This window comes from Malus domestica, chromosome 11 (assembly GCF_042453785.1).
Source record: "Malus domestica chromosome 11, GDT2T_hap1".
Classification (NCBI taxonomy): domain Eukaryota; kingdom Viridiplantae; phylum Streptophyta; class Magnoliopsida; order Rosales; family Rosaceae; genus Malus; species Malus domestica.
The window spans coordinates 5,595,842-5,616,892 of NC_091671.1; the positions used below are offsets into that span (position 1 = coordinate 5,595,842).

A 21,051-nucleotide genomic window follows, 5' to 3' on the forward strand; every position below is an offset into this window, starting at 1 on the left:
TCCAAGACCTTCGGTTTTGTGCATCAACAAAGTTAAATATAAATAATACCTAACGAAAACTGACCGCACGATGTACGATGAACAATCACAATCGCAAAATCCCTAGGATCCTTAGGAAAATGATTTGGGAGGATCCCAGGAAAATGTTTTGTCTTTATACAGTTTCTATATTTTAGGAATTCACTTTCCGATCCATTAAATATTCATTTTGTCTTTGTATTTATTTATAATTATTTTATACTACGGTTGTTTCTATTTAAGTAATCCACGTTCTAAATTTGTCTTTTGATACAAAATAAAATAAAAAACAGTTGTCCATGTGCACTGTACAAGTAATGTGTCGCTGTAGCTGGACGGCATCCCCATGTGAGCACGGCCAATCACAAGCTTCATTTTCTTCCGCTTTGAATCAACGACAAGGATGTTGTGGGCCGCAGGCTCCACACAGAAAGTTCTGAATCACAAGTTCATTCTTGGTCAATTGAGCAATCAGTTCATTGCAAACTGGGGGATGCATCCATAATTACAGTCTCAAAAGCCTTTCATTCTACATTGAGCTATTAGCAAACTTAGCAACCAAGAGAAAACCAAGAGAAAAATGGCTGGCGCTTTGATTGGAGAGGCTTTTCTCTCCGCTTCTATCCAGGTGCTGTGTGACCGAATTGCTTCAACCGAGTTTGGTGACTTGTTCCTGCAGAAGAAGCTGGACGAACCCCTCCTCGAGAAACTGAAGGTGACGCTGCCCGCCCTTTGTGCAGTCCTCAATGATGCAGAAGAGAAGCAAATTTCAAACCTTGCTATGAGAAAATGGCTTGACGGGCTCAAGCATGCTGTCTTGGACGCGGAGGACTTGCTGGATGAGATCGACACTGAAGCTTTGCGATGCAAGGTGGAAGGTGAAGGTCAAACCGACAAATTAACCGACAAGGTGTGGAACTTCTTCTCTACTTCTCCTACTCATTTTTATCAACGCATGAATGTTGAGATACAAGGGTTATTACAAAGGCTGGATGGCTTTGTGCAACAGAAGGTTGCCCTTGGTCTGACGGGAGATGTTGCGAGGAAGGGTTCACAAAGAACTCCAACAACTTCCTTGATTCATGAACCTTGTGTATATGGAAGAGACGGAGATAAAGAAAATTTATCAAAAGTCTTGTTCTCTGATGATGCAAGCGAGGATGATGTATCTATCATCACCATTGTTGGTATGGGCGGGGTTGGCAAGACGACCCTTGCTCGAGCCCTTTACAATGATGATAAGGTGAAAGAGCACTTTGCCCTTAGATCTTGGGCTTGTGTTTCAGAAGATTATGATGCTATTAGGGTGACTAAAACTCTTCTCGAGTCGCTGACTTCAAAGCCTTCTAAGATGACAGATTTGAATTCGCTTCAAGTTGAACTTAGGGAACAATTGAGGGGAAAGAAATTCTTATTTGTATTGGATGACCTTTGGAGTGAGAAATATTCTGATTGGAGGTGCCTACAAACTCCTTTTACTTCCGGGGCAAGGGGAAGTAAAGTCATCGTGACAACACGAAGCGAAAATGTCGCATCTCTCATGAAAAATGTGCCCATTCAACACTTGAAACCTTTATCGCATGAAGATTGTTGGATGTTACTTGCAAAACATGCATTTGGACATGAAAACCACAATGCATATCCAACTTTGGAGGAAATTGGCAAGAAAATTGCAAGCAAGTGCAATGGTTTGCCTTTAGCAGCAGAGACACTCAGGGGTCTATTACGTTGCCAGAGAGACTTCAAGGAATGGAATAAATTATTAAATAGTAGGCTTTGGGAGCTACCTTATGATAAAAGTGATATCCTTCCAGCCCTACGGTTGAGCTATCATTATCTCCCTGCTCAGTTGAAACGATGCTTTGTGTATTGTTCACTATTTCCAAAAGACTATTTGTTCAAGAATGAAGATGTAGTTCTACTTTGGATGGCAGAAGGTTTAATTCCACATGATTTTAACGGGCAAAGAATGGAAGAGACGGCTAGAAGTTACTTCAATGAGCTAGTATCACGATCACTACTTCAAAAATCAAGGGAGCATGGTTTCACAATGCATGATCTTCTTAACGACTTGGGTCAGTTCATGTCTAGGGGATTTTTTCTCAGGTTGGAAGAGAAGGAATCACAAGAAGTTAAAAGACTTCGTCATTTGTCATATGCTAGGGGAGAAATTGATCCTGCTAAAAAATTTGAGCCCTTAAATGGGGCCAAGTGTCTGCGGACCTTCCTACCTACGTCTTTTGAAGCATATGGGACGATCTACATAAGTCAAAAGTTTCAACAAGATTTGTTGCCATCCCTGAAACGTTTACGGGTTTTATCATTGTCCTATTATGAAAATGTTGTTGAAGTACCTGATTCTGTGGGCAATTTCATTCACCTGCGCTACTTGGATCTCTCCCATACAGCAATTGTAAGCTTACCTGGTGCAGTTTGCACTCTCTACAATTTGCAGACGTTACTGCTGTCATATTGTTATGCTCTCATTGAACTGCCAGCAGACATGAGAAGATTGATAAATTTACGGACATTAACATTGGCAGGTTGCAGCTCCCTTACTAAATTACCTGTGGATATGAGGGAATTGAGTAGTTTGCAATACCTCGATGTCAGTAAAACAAACATACAAGGGATGCCAGTGGCAATTGGAAGACTAAAAAGTTTGAGAACATTAACTGCTTTCGTTGTGGGGAAATCTACCGGGTCTAGCATTGGAGAATTAAGGGAGTTACAGCATCTTCAAGGAAGACTTCATATTTCAAATCTGTACAATGTAGTTCAAGTTGTGGATGCATTGGAAGCCAACTTGAAGGATAAGAAAGAACTCAAGGACTTAGAGTTGGAATGGGGTAAGGAGGACGCCGATGATTCCCAAAAGGAGAGAGATGTGCTTGACAAGCTCCAACCTTGCGTAAATTTGGAGAAACTGACTATCAGATTCTATGGAGGAACCAGCTTCCCAAACTGGTTAGGAAGCTCTAATTCCTTCTATAACATACGGTTCATGTGGATCAGTGATTGTAAGTATTGTTTGTCCTTGCCAAGTTTTGGGCAGCTGCCCACTCTTAAAGAGCTACGTGTCGAAAGAATGAAATTTGTTAGGACGGTTGGTGTTGAATTCTATGGTGATCTTAATGGAGCTTCTGTAATTCAGCCCTTTCGGTCTCTGAAGACGCTAGAGTTTAAGGAGATGCCAGAGTGGGAGGATTGGTTACCGAGTCCAAGTGGAGGTCGATGTTCAGATTTTCCTTGTCTCGAGGTGCTGAGAATAAGTTACTGTAAGAAGCTGAGAGGATACTTGCCCAATCATCTTCCATGCTTGAAAACACTTAGCGTGTCTAGGTGTGGATATCTACATCTGCATGATGAATGGGCCAGTATTAACATGGACTACTTACAGAATTCATTGGAAATAGATATTGATGGATGCCCAGGTCTGTTACCATTAATAGAGAGAGTAGAGAAGAAGTTGTCTACACTTGGAATTTCCAATTCTGATGCAAAATTTTGGAGCCTGCCAAAAATGAAATATCTTCGAAGATTGACTTTCAGCTTTTGCCCAACTGTGGGGTCATTAGAGTTCTTATCTCATGAGATGATGGCCGAATTGACATCCCTTGAGGATTTGAAGATATACGATAGTTTTCATTCAGTGGGGTCCTTCCCGTTGGGCGTTTTCCCCAAACTTTCAACTCTTTTGATCCATGGCTGTGAGAATCTGGAATCCTTTTCTATTGAAGGAGTTGATCAGAACCTAAGCCATCTCATTCAGCTAGAAATCAACGACTGTCCAAATATGGCGTCTTTCCCGGACGAAGGATTGCCTACTCCCAACTTGAGAGAATTGAAGGTCTGGATGTGCAAGAATTTGAAGTCGTTCCCCGAACAAATTCGCACCCTCACCGCCCTAGAACGATTGGAATTATTCGATCTTCCAAATCTTGTATCATTTGCCCAAGGGGGTTTGCCTCCCAACCTGCGATATTTTACAATAGATTGCGACAAAGTGAAGCCTTCAGTGGAGTGGGGATTACAAGGACTTGCCTCCCTTCAAGAATTTACAATTGCTGGCGAGATCTCGGCACCGTTGCTCAAGGAACAGCTGCTCCCTACTTCTCTTCACCGGCTAACTATACATAATTGCCGAAGTCTGGAATTCCTGCCAGCAGAGGGACTTCAACACCTCACTTCTCTTCAATATCTAACTATTACTTTTTGCCCAAGTCTGGCCCTTCCAGCAGAGGGACTTCTACACCTCACCTCTCTTCAAAAGCTACGAATTCGTAGGTGTCCAAAACTCCAATTCCTGCCAGAAAACCGTTTGCCGCCCTCTCTTTCTTACCTGGTGATCTCCTCTTGTTCCACCCTGGAGAAGAGGTACGAGGATAAGACGGGAGAAGATTGGGCCAAGATATCTCACATTCCTTGCATACGGATAAACGACGAAGTCATCATATCCGTATGAGCTCTGTCTCTCTCATACAAAGTTGTGCTTTTCGGCATTTGACTCTCAGGTATTTTGCATCTAATTAACTTCAATAGTTTGAAAAATAAGACATAATAGAAATAAGAATCATAGCATATTGATTAATTTTTTCTTTGCAGCAAAGAAGACACATTATCCCTACGTCTTCAACATTTTCGGATGGTATGAAGAGGATCCATCCCATTTTCTTTGCCAAGTCTCGTTTGCTCTGAATTATTCTCTAGCCTTATCCCTGGCATCACTTATAGAATATACGAGAAAATAAGCCCGCACGTTGCTGCAGGACTTCAATGCACCCGTCTTAACTGCATGAAGACACATTTAACCTGAATAAATTCAGACACATGCACTGCACTCGTCTGTCAGAGAGATAAACAAAGATACAAAAAACAGAGAGGCAATGTCACTTTGTTTTGCATGATCTTGAAAATTGGGGATAAGGTATTCAAAGTGCTAACAAAGACGTGCAAATGGTATTGAAATGCTAAAATGGGCATTTTGAATAGTTATATGATGCGGCAACAAAAACACAATTGACTTTCAAACTACAGAAATAAATGATAAAAACCATATACTTGTACCCAATGCATTGTCTTTTTTTTTTCTATGCAGTATAAGAAAAAAACAGGATAACATTCCCCTGAAACCAAATTCATCCCCCAATTTCTTGCAACAAATTTCAGTAATTACGAATGCAACTAAATCTTAAATAAATAGAGCTGTTCAATTATATTAAACTACATATAGGGAGGGGGAAAGAGAGAAAAGAGAGACCTGGATATCTCCATCGTGTACTGAAAGATGCCAAATTCTATCACCAAGGAGAACAAACATTTTCAAATGCTTAGGCTTGGGTGGCATGTCTGAGCATCTGTGCCAACTCATACATACATGCATATATATACACACACATTCCCTAAAAGTAAGAGTGTAAAATCTATGCTAAAATAAACAACTATGTATGAGCAGGATCTCGTAAAAGTAGTTGATCATATGTGTTCTTCAACTTTCTGTCGAACCTACTATCAACGAAAGTGATCCACCGTGAAAAACATGGTAACCACCATGTACTTAAGCTATATATAATCATTGAAGAACAAACTTTTACATCCAGCACAAAACAAACTATAATCGAAATTTCAACAAACCAAAATAACATGCAGATAAATAAATAGAAAAAAAAAAGAAGAAAAAAAAATAGTTGAAATTTCTTTTATGTCCAGCAATGGAACCATTAGAGATTGTGTAGAAACAATGCAGTAAACACCACCAGAGAATGGGGATAAACAGAATGGTAATACGCACATACCTATCAGGATGGTAAAACGAAAACAACTAAACAATGGAAATACGCACATACCTATTAGGATGGTAAAACGAAAACAACTAAACATGTAAATTCAAAGGTCACTCGGAACATGCTAAAAGTAAAAACTAAATTGCATAGCGATTGGCATCTAGATTTACCTTTAAAATGGCCTGTGATATGTCATTAATAAAAGCCCTGAAATCTTGGTTCACTCCGCTAAATTGGTAGGAGCTTTTGCTTAATCCATCAGAACCTTAAAACAAAACCTGTAATAGTATGATAAGCGATGAAGATCTGGTAAGTTTATTAGACATTGTTTCAAATACAAATTGAGACTCGTGGGAAAAAAAAGAGAAAGAATCAAATATCATATTATATTCTAACAATACTCTGAGATGGTATGAAGTCACCTCATCTAATTTTTTGACAAATGGGTGAGACTCGTTAAAGAAAGTCAATAATGGGTAGAATGTTTAAATCTATCTGATGAAAGAAGTGATAACGTTGTAGTTATTTTATCAGGAGGCGTTAAAACCATGAATCAAGAGGATTATAGACCAGGGATTTCAAATATTTCAATTATAAGAAAACTTGTTTGCAATACTGAGAAAAATCTTATTATTGTTGATAAAAAATGCACACGATACCAATGGATCATGCCATAAAAATTACACCATGAAAAATCCAGAGACCAAAATCCCCGTCGGCATAATTTATTCACATCAAATGACGCACAATCTTGGTTTAAAAAACCAATCAAATTTAAATTCTAATACCATACGATCAAATGTTAATCAAACACACAATCTCAAAAAGCCGAAACCATGTTAAGCAAAAGAAACAGAAGGAAAAGAGTGAAGATGTAAGCATTGATAAGAATATGAAAAGTGGCAGCACTGATATCATGCACAGATAGGACAATGAAATATCGGAACCAGCAACAACAAATAGAACCAAGAAGGAAAAGGATTGATAAAATAAATAAATAAGAAATTGGATAGAGGCACAAACCAACGACACGAGCTCAGTTTTATCACCAAGAATTTTGCATGGCCTGAAATCAAGAAAAGGACATGTTTACCGGGATTTTGAAGTGGATGCGCACAGTCCGAATGACAGTGATCATCCCTCTTTTGATGGTCCAGAATGGACCCGGGACACTTATACGAAATCCAAAAAGGCAGCATTATCTGGAAAGAACATGCGAAGCTTTTAACAACAACGAAGTAAATATACAGTTCCATAGATGCAAACAAAATAACACTATGGCATGATATTTGATTAAGATCCGTCTCTACCAGTTCGATGGCAAAAACACACCTCTCCCATGCGGGAATGAACCTAACCATTTAACCAAAAAAAGACGAAAACCCATGCGGGAATGAACCTAACCACACTGCATGCACTCACATACTCACATACACTGCATACACATACACTCACACACACCGAAGAATGAACGCATCATATTCAATTAGCACCATTCAACTTTAAAAGCAGTGAGACCTTCTAAAGGCACAGCCTAACTGGCCTCGGTTCAAATAACCCGCGCTAAAGCTAGGGCGTCACCCGTAAGTGGCGCGCTGTGTGGCCTGAGCACAGTGATAAGTGAGCAAGGGTCGCTGTATCTCCATCGGCACCCGGATGCAGTGTTAAATGAGCAAGGGGGCCATAGAAACTTCTTTTCGAACGACTCCACTCAAAGTTGTTTGGGAGCATATGCTCCTATCAACTTTACCCGGGACACACAAAAGAAGTACTTTGATCCTATTAGACGGGGGAGGGTGAAGAAGCTAGGACAGAAGGGTAGAGTTCAAGAGAGCAAAATGCGTTTAGGAACGTGGAATATAGGAACCTTAACGGGAAAATCTATGGAAGTAGTGGAAGTTATGGTGAGGAGAAGGATAAATATTATGTGCCTACAAGAAACTAAGTGGGTTGGTAGTAAGGCAAAGGATCTAGAAAACTCAGGGTTTAAACTTTGGTATTCGGGCACAAATAGAACGAGAAACGGTGTTGGCATCATCGTGGACAAGACCTTGGTACAAGATGTTGTAGATGTCAAGAGGGTAGGAGATAGAATCATGGCAATCAAGATTGTAATAGGACAAGAACTTATCAATGTGATTAGTGCGTACGCACCTCAAGTAGGGTTGGATACGAGTTCGAAGGAGAAATTTTGGGAAGATCTTGGAGACTTGGTGCAAGGAATTGCTCAGACGGAGAAGTTATTTATAGGAGGAGATTTAAATGGACACGTGGGCAGGGAGACAGGCAACTATGGAGGTTTTCATGGTGGCCATGGTTTTGGGGAGAGAAACGAGGATGGGGAAGCTATCTTGGATTTTGCAATGGCATATGATCTCTTCTTAGCCAACACCTTCTTTAAGAAGAGAGAAGAACATGTGATCACCTACAAGAGTGGGTCGTCCAAAACACAAATAGATTTTCTTCTAATGAGGAAAGGGGATCGTATAACTTGTAAGGATTGCAAAGTTATACCAGGAGAGAGCGTGGCTAATCAACATCGCTTGTTGGTGATGGATGTACATATCAAAAGAGTAAGACAAAAGAACAAGACTTGGAAGTGCCCAAGGACTAGATGGTGGAATCTAAAAGAAGAAAAACAAGCCATTTTCAAAGAGAAGGTAATCACCCAATGTGTGTGGGATAGAGAGGGGGAAGCTAGCCAAATGTGGGATTCCATGGCTAGTTGTATCCGAAAAGTAGCAAAAGAGGTATTAGGAGAGTCCAAGGGCTTTGCCCCACACCAAAAGGAATCTTGGTGGTGGAATGAGGAGGTACAAACAAAGGTGAAGGCTAAGAAGGAATGTTGTAAAGCCTTATACAAGGAGAGGACTGATGAAAATGGTGAAAGGTATAGAAAAGCGAAGCAAGAGGCGAAGAAAGCTGTCAGAGAAGCTAAGTTAGCGGCTTACGACGATATGTATAAACGACTAGATACCAAAGAAGGAGAGTTGGATATCTATAAACTATCTAGAGCAAGGGAAAAGAAGACAAGGGACCTAAACCAAGTGAGGTGCATCAAGGATGAGGATGGAAAGGTTCTTGCTACAGAGAACGCGGTTAAAGACAGATGGAGAGGTTATTTTCATAATCTTTTCAATGAAGGACATGAAATGAGTGCTTCTTTAGGGGAGTTGAGTAACTCAGAAGAGTGTAGAAACTACTCTTTTTATCGTCGAATCCGGAAGGAAGAAGTGGTTGTAGCTTTGAAGAAGATGAAGCATAAAAAAGCAATAGGCCCAGACGATATACCAATCGAAGTTTGGAAACTTTTGGGAGAGACAGGTATAACATGGCTCACTGACATTTTCAATAGGATTTTGAAAACGAAGAAGATGCCAAATGAGTGGCGAATGAGCACTTTGGTGCCTATCTACAAGAATAAGGGCGACGTACAAAATTGCATGAACTATAGGGGTATTAAGCTAATGAGTCATACAATGAAGCTCTGGGAGAGAGTCATTGAGCATAGATTGAGGCAAGAGACACGGGTTTCGGACAACCAATTCGGGTTCATGCCAGGGCGCTCAACCATGGAGGCAATCTATCTCTTACGAAGATTGATGGAAAGATATAGAGATGGGAAAAAGGATTTACACATGGTCTTTATAGATTTGGAAAAAGCGTATGATAGGGTCCCAAGAGACATTCTTTGGAGGATTTTAGAGAAGAAAGGAGTACGAGTAGCATATATCCAAGCTATAAAGGATATGTATGAAGGAGCAAAGACTGCCGTAAGAACTCATGAAGGACAAACCGAAAGCTTTCCCATAACTGTAGGATTACATCAAGGCTCATCCTTAAGTCCTTACCTTTTTGCGTTGGTAATGGATGAGTTAACACGACATATTCAAGATGATATTCCTTGGTGTATGCTTTTCGCAGACGATATAGTGTTGATAGATGAAACTCAGGAAGGGGTAAATGCAAAGCTTAACCTTTGGAGAGAAGTGTTGGAATCTAAAGGTCTTCGCCTAAGCCGATCAAAGACAGAATATATGGAGTGCAAGTTCAGTGCAAATGGAGGCCAAAACGAGTTAGGGGTGAGGATCGGAGATCAAGAAATACCAAAGAGCGACCGTTTTCGTTACCTAGGATCTATCTTGCAAAAGAACGGAGAATTAGATGGAGATCTCAACCATAGAATACAAGCTGGATGGATGAAGTGGAAGAGTGCATCCGGCGTGTTGTGTGACCGCCGTATGCCACTGAAGCTCAAGGGAAAATTTTATAGGACGGCAATAAGGCCGGCGATGCTGTATGGCACAGAATGTTGGGCGGTGAAACATCAACACGTACACAAAATGGGTGTAGCGGAGATGAGGATGCTTCGTTGGATGTGTGGGCACACGAGAAAGGATAAGATTAGGAATGAGGATATCCGAGGTAAAGTAGGAGTAGCCGAAATTGAAGGAAAGATGAGAGAAAATCGGTTACGGTGGTTTGGACATGTGCAAAGAAGGCCTACTGACGTTCCGATTAGAATGCGACTATGGGACAGAGGTTCAGGGCCGAAGGGGTAGAGGAAGACCTAGGAAAACTTTGGAAGAGACTCTAAGAAAAGACTTAGAGTACTTGGATCTAACGAAAGACATGACACAGGATCGAGCACAATGGCGTTCTAAGATTCATATAGCCGATCCCACTCAGTGACTTGGATTTTCAAAGTCTCCAACCGAGAAGTTTTCCTCATTCGGGAAATTAAGAGAACACTACCCCAACCTACATGCTCCACTCAGAAAGCTTCAACATACAAGCTTTAACAAAAGAAAATTCAAAGAACTTAGCGAAGAAGGCTTTGGTGTATTTAACACAATACGTTGAAATGAAGGAAAGCTTATTTATTGATATCCCCGATAAGCTACAAATATGTACATATACATGAGTCAAAATAAGCACACAAGAGGGAGCCTTCACAAAGGTTGCTTAGGAGAAGTCTCAGCAGTCGGTAGAGCCCCAGAAAGAGAAGGCACTGGAGGGGGATCATTTGGAGCCTCAGTACTGGACAGAACCCTAGAAGGAGGAGACATCAGAGGTTGATCATTTGGAGCTTCATTACGCGGTATAGCCCCAGAAGACGAAGGCAATAAATGCCTTTGGAACAAACCCACAAATCTCTGATGATCAAGTAAAACCTGACCATCAGTTTCCTTCATCTGGTCAAGCTTCCTCTTCATGTTTGTAGCATAGTCATGTGCGAGCCGGTGCAACTGTTTATTCTCATGCTTGAGCCCTCTAATCTCCTGTTTGAGACTCATCACTTCAGCCGCCAATGATTCAACTTGGCGGGTTCGAGCAAATAGGCGTTGGGCCATATTAGACACAGAACCTGCACACTGAACACTGAGAGCCAGCGAATCCTTAACAGCTAACTCATCAGACCGTTTGGAAAGTAGTCTGTTATCTTTGGGAGTGAGAAGGTTCCTGGCCACCACCGCAGCGGTCATATCATTCTTCATCACGGAATCCCCAACGGTAAGAGGACCAGTAGGGGAGACGAAGGATGGGCGCCATATGTTGTCTGGAGAAGGCGGGGCTGCCTCTTCAACAAGGTTCAAGTCAAAACGACGGTCGGAGGGGCCAGACATTTTCAAAGGTGTTGAAGAGAGAAGAGGTCGGACAAATCAAGATCTTAGAAGTGCAAGAATGAAGCTTCTACTGGTGGAGATTCAAGTGTGCTTTGGAACTTAATGCCAGCCCCTATAAAAATCTGCACTCGACGAAGCTTCAGAAATCGAAGAGGCGCCTGCTCAGAAATCGAAGAGGCGTTTGCTTTCTCAAAAGCTGGGCTGCTTAGAGATCACGAGGGTTGATCTCAGAAATCGAAGAGGCGTTTGCTTTCTCAAAAGTTGGGCTGCTCAAAGACCACGAAGGCCGATCTCAAAAATCGAAGAGGCGCTCGCTTTCTCAAAAGCTGGGCTCCCCAGAGACCACGAGGGCCGATATCAGAAATCGAAGAGGCACCTACTTTTCCAGCCTTTTCCAGCCTTGTCAGCACCTGTCACACGCACACTCAGTTTTGCGGAAATTATGGGCATTCTGTCAAAGACTTCTGGGGAAGTAGAAAACACATGAATCTTACTGTTCAATCACCCACTTCCCACACGCAACAATAGCTCATGGGTACCACAGATAACTTTGCCAAAGTTCTCTGCCAAAGTTGAGCACGTGAAGCTTGCAGCTCCCACTACATCGCTCTGACCAAGAAGGGTAAAAGAATAGCAAAGAAACAGCACTAACAAAGTTTAGACCCATAAATTTTGAAGGTCTAGCTACCATATTATTACCCACAAGGGTAAAGGAACAGTACCACTGCTGGATAATTGGAAAGTCCCTGTGTGTCAACCTCTGTGCTTCGTGGCAAGGTAGACTAGCAAACATGCCCAACCTTTACTCACATTCGAGAAAACACTCCCAATAAGATTGCTTGCTCCAAAATCGAAGAGGCACCGTCCTCCGAATCTCGAGAGCCAGACTCCCAACATGACTACTTTCTTAAAAATCGAAGAGAGGGTAAAGGAACAGTACCATTGCTGGATAATTGGAAAGTCCCTGTGTGTCAACCTCTGTGCTTCGTGGCAAGGTAGACTAGCAAACATGCCCAACCTTTACTCACATTCGAGAAAACACTCCCAACAAGATTGCTTGCTCCAAAATCGAAGAGGCACCGCCCTCCGAATCTCGAGAGCCAGACTCCCAACATGATTACTTTCTCAAAAATCGAAGAGACACTGCTCCCCGAATCTCGAGAGCCAGACCCCCAGCATGATTGCTTTCTCAAAAATCGATGAGGCATCGTTCTCCGAATCAATCGAAGAGGCGCTCGCTTTCTCAAAAGCTGGGCTGCTCAGAGACCACGAGGGCCGATCTCAGAAATCGAAGAGGCACCTACTTTTCTAGCCTTGTCAACACCTGTCACACGCACACTCAACTTTGCAGAAATTATGGGCATTCTGTCGAAGACTTCTGGTGAAGTAGAAAGCACATGAATCTTACTGTTCAATCACCCACTTCCCACACGCAACAATAGCTCATGGGTACCACAAATAACTTTGCCAAAGTTCTCTGCCAAAGTTGAGCACGTGAAGCTTGCAGCTCCCACTACATCGCTCTGACCAAGAAAGGTAAAAGAATAGCAAAGAAACAGCACTAACAAAAGTTTAGACACATAAATTTTGAAGGTCTAGCTACCATATTATTACCCACAACTGTAAAGGAACAGTACCACTGCTGGATAATTGGAAAGTCCCTGTGTGTCAACCTCTGTGCTTCGTGGCAAGGTAGACTAGCAAACATGCCCAACCTTTACTCACATTCGAGAAAACACTCCCAATAAGATTGCTTGCTCCAAAATCGAAGAGGCACCGTCCTCCGAATCTCAAGAGCCAGACTCCCAACATGACTACTTTCTCAAAATCGAAGAGAGGGTAAAGGAACAGTACCATTGCTGGATAATTGGAAAGTCCCTGTGTGTCAACCTTTGTGCTTCGTGGCAAGGTAGACTAGCAAACATGCCCAACCTTTACTCACATTCGAGACAACACTTTCAACAAGATTGCTTGCTCCAAAATCGAAGAGGCACCACCCTCCGAATCTCGAGAGCCAGACTCCCAACATGATTACTTCCTCAAAAATCGAAGAGACACTGCTCTCCGAATCTCGAGAGTCATACCCCCAGCATGATTGCTTTCTCAAAAATCGAAGAGGCATCGTTCTCCGAATCTCGAGAGCCAGATACCACTGACCACTTTTTCAAAGTGCTCTGACAGAGTTAAAACATGTGAAACTGGCAGCTCCCACTACCGTGCTATGACCAAGCAGGGTAAAGGAATAGCATTACTACTTGTTGTTAGGGAGACTCCTATATATGTCGACCTCCATCCCCAACGGACAGGCAGACCTGCAAAAATGCTCAACCCTTCATCATATCTGAGAGGGCACTCCCAACGAAGCCTTTCGAAATATTCAGCTTTCTTTCCCCCCGATAATACCTCTGCAAACAAGCTATACTAGAGCAAGAATATCTCATATCATCAGGGTTAAAAGCAAGAGTATCCCATATCATGCTTTTTCCCTGTCTTTTCTTTTGGCCTTGTTTTTACCTGCAAGACAAGGAGAAAGAGAGCAATCAGTCAGCACTTGGAATCAAGCTTCCAGCCAGGAACTGACTGCCTGGAACCCCTTACCTGATTACTTACCTGGCATTGCTCTCGAGTACTCATCTTCAACATCTTATGTTTCCAGGGAAGATTCCGCATCTGCTTGAGGAACAGATAGGGCAAGTGCGAAGGATACAAGGAAGCATGTGGAGACAAGCGTAACAGCACACGTGCCGATACATTCATTACTCTGTCAAAAGCAAAAGTATCCCATATCAGCAGGGTGGAACGTACTCTAGATTTGATGGACTTGTTTTGACCCTCAAATTCTTCAGTCGGCCTTATACTCTGGAGGAAACCAGAAAACCCTCCAGCTCAGTTCAAGAATAAGCCTGTGGAAAGTTACTTCTTCAAAAGCAAAAGTATCTCATATCATCTCTTCTCATTTTTCTTCTCTTTATCCTTCATGCTGCTGCAAGATGGGGAGAAGGTGAACAATCAGTCGGAGCTCTGATTGCTTACCTTGTCTGTCACCTCTTTCAGCAGACCCCCTAGCTCGGCGACTTGGGGGACTCCTACTACATGGTTTGTATCGCGCTTGACCAAGCCTGAAACTACAAGTAAGCTTCAAGTGAAATTGATACATTACCTTGTGCATCTCCACCAGTTAAAGATACCACCCCTGGATGGAGGAAGAGTACTTCCAGAGAAGATGCCACATCTACCTATGAGACAGATAAGGCAAGTCAAGACGACACCACACTCCGATACTTAGAAGTTTCGTGATTACGAGATCATTCTCCCACAATATTTCCTAATGTCATTTGTACTAAATCATTCACTTGTACTCACTAAATGAGAGCTTGAACCTATGTACTTGTGTAAACCCTTCACAATTAATGAGAACTCTTCTATTCCGTGGACGTAGCCAATCTGGGTGAACCACGTACATCTTGTGTTTGCTTTCCTATCTCTATCCATTTATATACTTATCCACACTAATGACCGGAGCAATCTAGCGAAGATCACAAAAAGCGATCGTTTTCGCTACCTAGGATCTATCTTGCAAGAGAACGGAGAATTAGATGGAGATCTCAACCATAGAATACGAGCTGGATGGAAAGAGTGCATCCGGCGTATTGTGTGACCGTCGTAGGCCACTGAAGCTCAAGGGAAAATTTTATAGGACGGCAATAAGGCTAGCGATGTTGTATGGCACAGAATGTTGGGTGGTGAAGCATCAACACGTACACAAAATGGGTGTAGCGGAGATGAGGATGCTTCGTGGGATGTGTGGGCACACGAGAAAGGATAAGATTGGGAATGAGGATATCCGAGGTAAAGTAGGAGTAGCCGAAATTGTAGGAAAGATGAGAGAAAATCGGCTCCGGTGATTTTGAACATGTGCAAAGAAGGCCGACTGACGCTCCGGTTCGAAGATGTGACTACGGGACAGAGGTTCAGGGCCGAAGGGGTAGAGGAAGACCTAGGACAACTTTGGAAGAGACTCTAAGAAAAGACTTAGAGTACTTGGATCTAACGGAGGACATGACACAAAACCGAGCGCAATGGCGTTCTAGGATTCATATAGCCGACCCCACTTAGTGGGAAAAGGCTTTGTTGTTGTTGTTGTTGTACATAGGGAAAAAAAAAGAAAAAAAACACAAAGACAAAACAATCCTATAACCACAACTGAAAAACAAAATCAAAATGAATAGAATAAAATATCAGTAGAGCATGAACACTAACTAACTGTTAAACTGTCCCACATCGGTGGGGTGAAGAAAACCAAAGGGGTTTAAATAGTATTACCCCACTCTAACTAATACCGAGGCCTTTTGTGGTAAAACCCCACACCTGAGGATTGTGCAGGTGGTTAAGTGGGGACAGTATCGGTGTCGTTAGAGTGGGGCGGGCCCAGCGATCCAAAAATTCTAACATGGTATCAGAGCCCACGGTTGTGGGCCCGTGCAAGCCAACGAGCTTGTCACCACTCGGAAGGAAACAAGTCTGAGCTCTTAATATAGAGACGACCGCTGAGTTCCAATTGAAAACAAGTGGGCCCAACGTCAGCCGACCTCTGAGTTTCAATCACCGATGTGGATCTCCACGTGTGAACCACTAAATGAGGTTACACGTGAGGGGGAGTGTTAAACTGTCCCACATCGGTGGGGTGAAGAAAACCAAAGGGGTTTAAATAGTATTACCCCACTCTAACTAATACCGAGGCCTTTTGTGGTAAAACCCCACACCTGAGGATTGTGCAGGTGGTTAAGTGGGGACAGTATCGGTGTCGTTAGAGTGGGGCGGGCCCAGCGATCCAAAAATTCCAATACTAACATCCTTTGGAAACATGTGCTAGTTACGTATAATATATATGCGCACAAATTAAGAAAATGACTTGAGTGCTCTAGCAGTGGTCTTTACGCTGAACCAAATCACTATTAGGTTAATTGTATTGATTCACGCATCTTTTTTTATGTGCTAAATCTCTACAAAATTGCACTACGAAAATGACATAAAACTAATTAAATTCCCAATATATCTGAGAAATACAACTTCTAAAAGTGTGAGAATACATGCAGCACTAGGATGTTGCAGAACTCACTGCCCCAATTTAAGATTCGGTTTTTGTCCAATGTATGTAGATGCTTAGATACATCTGAGAATTTGCTTTGCAACAGTTGCTACTCTCATCGTCTTTTGAGAGAGATAGATAAAAAAAAAAAAAAAAGAGGTCGTACCCAGTGCACAAGGCTCCCGCTTTACGCAAGGTCTGGGAGAGGTGAATGTCGGCTAGCCTTACCCCCATTTATGGAGAGGCTGCTCCCAATTGAGAGAGATAGATACAAGGGTAAAAATTACAATGGGGAATAGTAAAGAATCCCTCTAAAATACTAAAGAAAAACATACCTAGAATGAAGTAAACTACTGTTTGTCTCCATAGCAGTTTCTCAGAGCATTTATGCTGTCAGAAAGTAGTGCTCCACTCCAGAAGGATGGACAAATGTACCAGATGGAGACTAACCCAAAGAAAACATAATTAAAAGTTAGCATCTGATGAACAATTAAGGTGATGCAAAAGGGCAACACATGATGTGAAATTATTATACCAAAATATCCAAGGTCTGTTAATCTAATCACCCAATAAAATAAAACAGAAATTAAGCACAACAATATCAAAATTAAAAGGAAGGAATAATATGAAACTTTGTGCATAGAACGTTCGTGAGAATGAATCACACAACAATCAAGGGTGGACAAATCACAAAAGTGACAATTAAAGGGCACCTAACGGACATCCCCCATCTCCCTCTCTCTCTCTGCAATTGCAGAAATCCCTCGGGTTGGAGGAAGAAAATGGAAAACGAAATGCTTTTCCAATCCCCTACCCATACCCATACCTCCTTTACCCATTCCCTCTACCCTCGCAGAAAATCCTCCCATCTCTCTCTCTCACCTTTGTCCCATCTCTCTCTCTGCAAATCGCAGAAAAGAAACCCTAAACAAATCCCTGAAATCCCTTGCCTAAATCCTCCCACATTTCTCTCGGACACCCCCTATCTCTCTCTCTCTCTCTGTGTGCAAAACCTAAACCAGATCTCCTAAATCCTATCTCAGACACCCCACATATAGCAAAGAAGCCAAGATATTAAAGCAATCTCTACATAATACTTTGGAACAATGAAGCAAAATGGTACTTACTTGTTCCTTGTCCAAAACCGTTGGTGCCGTGCCGCTGCACATTGGTATCAATTGTGGGTTTATCAAATCCTTCATGGCTTAGACTGCATGAAGAATTAGAAACTAAAAGATGAATATATGATGTAAATCATCATATAAATGTAACTGTATTTAAAAAAAAAAAAGAAAAAAAGAAGGGAATGAAAATTTTGAATTCTATTTCATCAGTATGTAACTATATGAAAAGTTACATTGAATGTAGACTCAATTAATTTCCCCAAAGTCATTGTTAACTGAAAATCAATACCATACCCATAAATACCAACATTGAATTTGGCAAAACCCAAAAACGAAATACAAAAATTTACTCATATAATCACAGAAAAACATGAAATTTGAGCACCCATTTGGTCAAGTAAAAGGATAAAGGCACTCACATCATCATAGTACTCTTTGGGAAGATATTCTAATACTGGTTCTTCCTTCTTCTTGCTCTTCCTCATAACTACCATAAAAAAACCCACAGAAGCACACAAATTCAGAAAAGAAAAGGTCCAAAACTACCATAAAAAATCCAGAAAGCATACAAATTTATCAGAAAGAAAAGTTCAAATTACAAAAACCAACTGATGTGAGTGAGAAGTGAGAGGTTGTGTTAGGCACCTGAAACACGTTTTAGTTTCAATTGAGAGGGCCAGAGCCTTGCATGCGAGGAAGATGACGATAAGATTCCAGAGACAGAGAAAGGAGGAATAAGACGACGGAGGCGAGAGAAGGGAGACAGCGGCGAGAGGAGGATAGGACAGAGGCAAGACCGTCTGTGGTGCAACAAACAGTGGGTTTCACAGCTATTAATTAAAATACGCAACATGAAAGCCTGTTTGATCATTGTGCCAGAGTTTCTGCTTGTCTGCAAAATTGGCAAAATTGGCACACAGCTTCACAACTTGTCGTCTTTCCTTTATCAATGGCTCCTTTAAATATCCAAATGATCAAGGTTGATCTTGCTCGCATAATACTTGATGAGCTCCTTTTGGTAATCCACCTAAAACAAATAAGCACAATATCTATGTAAACTGGCATTTCACTCAATTATACATTAGTTATGGCATCTTTGGAACTAAATGACTTCAACCTTAATATCCTATAAGCAGTATGTTTCTATATTTTAAATCCTGTTATAATAACAGGTAAATATAGATGATACAAAAGTAATTTAGTTCCATCATGCATAAAGGTGCAACCTCCAACCTGAGCTTCACATATTTTTCTTTTAATTTTAATGAGTAAAACTCTATTCCTGTTATCACCAACATCTCACAGAGCGAAGCAACATATTGGAAATGCGTATCCGATTAACAGCCCTTTCATTCGAGTAATTAAATAAATCCATAACACGGATTAGAAAAATAGGCAAATAACCGAAAAACCTGTCATTTACTTGCAAAACTCCTGCCTAACCCCAGTCTTTGCAATTAAATATAAACTAACACTTCCTCAGTGTGCTTTCTTTGTATAAAAATATACACTATCATTTAAAACCTGAAATGTAGAATTTGATGCCAAGAACAAATCCTCAGCATCCATGCTATACAATATAATAACTAATGAACTTACTATTGTGTTGGAAAACACAAACTCTAGCTCCAGATCCTCTGCGCCATTGACAATGGAGTTGTGGTTCAAAGAAATCACTAACAATCAAGCCTCCCTGTAAAGTCAAATGGCACATATTCAGATAAGGAATGTAAACACAAAATTAGAAGTCATACATTTGAGAAAAGATGCAAACCTTCCCCATCAGAACAGGAAGGATAGCAGAGTTTGTGACATAACCTATTCCGAAAACTACAGCAGCAGGTTTCCCAACAAAATTTACAACACTCTTCCAGTTCATTATGCAAATCCGTGGTGCCTGGTGATAGAAGCGTATCATGGTAAATTCATTTAGAAAAATAGTTGAAACAAATTTTCCTTGTAAAGTAGTATTAGTAAACCAACCCCCATCAACTCGGCTACTACAGGAACTGGGAGAATATTTTTTCAACGTCTCAATAGCGCGAGGTGTGCAGTACTCATCAGATGCAGCAAAGCCAAGGTAATTGTAAGATCCCAAGTTAAGGCATCTACTGGTTTTTTTGGTTAGCCTGCATCAGCCGAGTTACACAATGAGAATATAAATCAAGAAAACATAACAAAAGGCGTGAAATATACATGAAATTGCAAAATCGGAGGAAATTTGTAATCGTTACTTGAGTGTTTTGTTGTAGTCATTGGAGTAGCATTCAACCACATCAAACCAAGCATCAAGAGCACTTGCAATAAGCCTATTGAAACATCCTGACCAGTCAAAACTTTAAAAAATTAACCAGAGTTATCAATAATTATGTTTATGGGACTCCATGGAATTCAAGCTTAATTGCAGGGCTTAATTGCAGGGCCAGCTGCATCCATTTCATACAGCTCAAGAAATATAACACAATCAAATCAATAACAAAATACCTGAATTCGAAGATAAAGCCGGCGAACATAGAAATCTTCAAGTCCTAAACAAATTGGAGCATAACCCTGAATTCTGCTACAAAGCAATGCTTTTTTTACACAAAATTACAGGAAAAACTAAACAATAGAAAGAAATTATGTACAATGATTACGGAACCTGCAAATTGCTAGCACTCCTCCAATCAATGATTTTGCGGAAGAAATCTCTGACTTGGCCAAAAACGAAGAGCAATCCATAGCATATAAGTACGTGGTTAACGCGGTTAAATAAGGGATCGCAATCATTTTTGCGGTGGGACGATTGTATGATCCGAAAGCTGGAGGATTTGGGAATTATTGTCTCCGCCACATTATCCTGCAATGAAAATAACAATTGTAACAAAAATCAGATATTTGGATCGAAGGTAAGATTCTAGCATTTTCTCCGTGTCACAATCATGCATAGCTTTTACCTCAATCGAATCAAATCCAACACCAACCCATCACAACCCGATGATCACTTAGAACACTGAACGCAAAAATCAACAAAATTTCACCATTTTAAATTATAATTGGTTTCATATTCTTTAACCCACTAAAAAAAGGAAAAAATTAAAATTAAATTAAAAGTAAACCTGGTGATCGTGGGTGCCGCCGCCAATGAGGAGGTCGAAGGGATTGATTTTAGCTGTCTTCTTTTCCTTGCGAATCGGATTCTATTATGTGTAGGTCTTCTTCTCTTTGTTCAGCATTCGCCTGAGGAGAGGGGAAATGGTTCAGACCAAGGTGTCTCCATTGCTGCGACCCTGTCCATTGAACTTGCTGCAGTTGCTTTTAAGCTTCTCTCCTCTCTGCAAGTCGCATGCCTTCCCCTCACCAAACCCCTCTCTCTCCCCCTCCCCCTCCCCCTCCCCCTCCCTCCCCTCTCTCTCCTCCTCTCTGCAAGC

The 21,051-nt window shown here is 41.3% G+C and overlaps 2 protein-coding genes and 1 pseudogene across 2 annotated transcripts in view; 2 read left to right on the forward strand and 1 right to left on the reverse strand.

The window, feature by feature from the left end:
- LOC103447351 (putative disease resistance RPP13-like protein 1) overlaps positions 1-21,051 on the forward strand; it is a 62,747-nt gene that overhangs the window by 41,044 nt on the left and 652 nt on the right. The gene's annotated exons all lie outside the window — the stretch shown is intronic.
- On the forward strand, positions 203-4,965 carry LOC139189362 (putative disease resistance RPP13-like protein 1). Its single transcript, XM_070808255.1, has 2 exons — positions 203-4,532; positions 4,624-4,965. The coding sequence occupies exon 1, from the start codon at positions 599-601 to the stop codon at positions 4,481-4,483; it is 3,885 nt and encodes a 1,294-aa protein (XP_070664356.1). The 5' UTR covers positions 203-598; the 3' UTR covers positions 4,484-4,532; positions 4,624-4,965.
- Positions 4,536-20,424, reverse strand: LOC103412807 (long chain base biosynthesis protein 2a-like; annotated as a pseudogene).

Bases quoted from the DNA above. Each gene is read 5' to 3' on its own strand.
- LOC139189362 (XM_070808255.1), top strand. From the start codon at position 599: ATGGCTGGCGCTTTGATTGGAGAGGCTTTTCTCTCCGCTTCTATCCAG.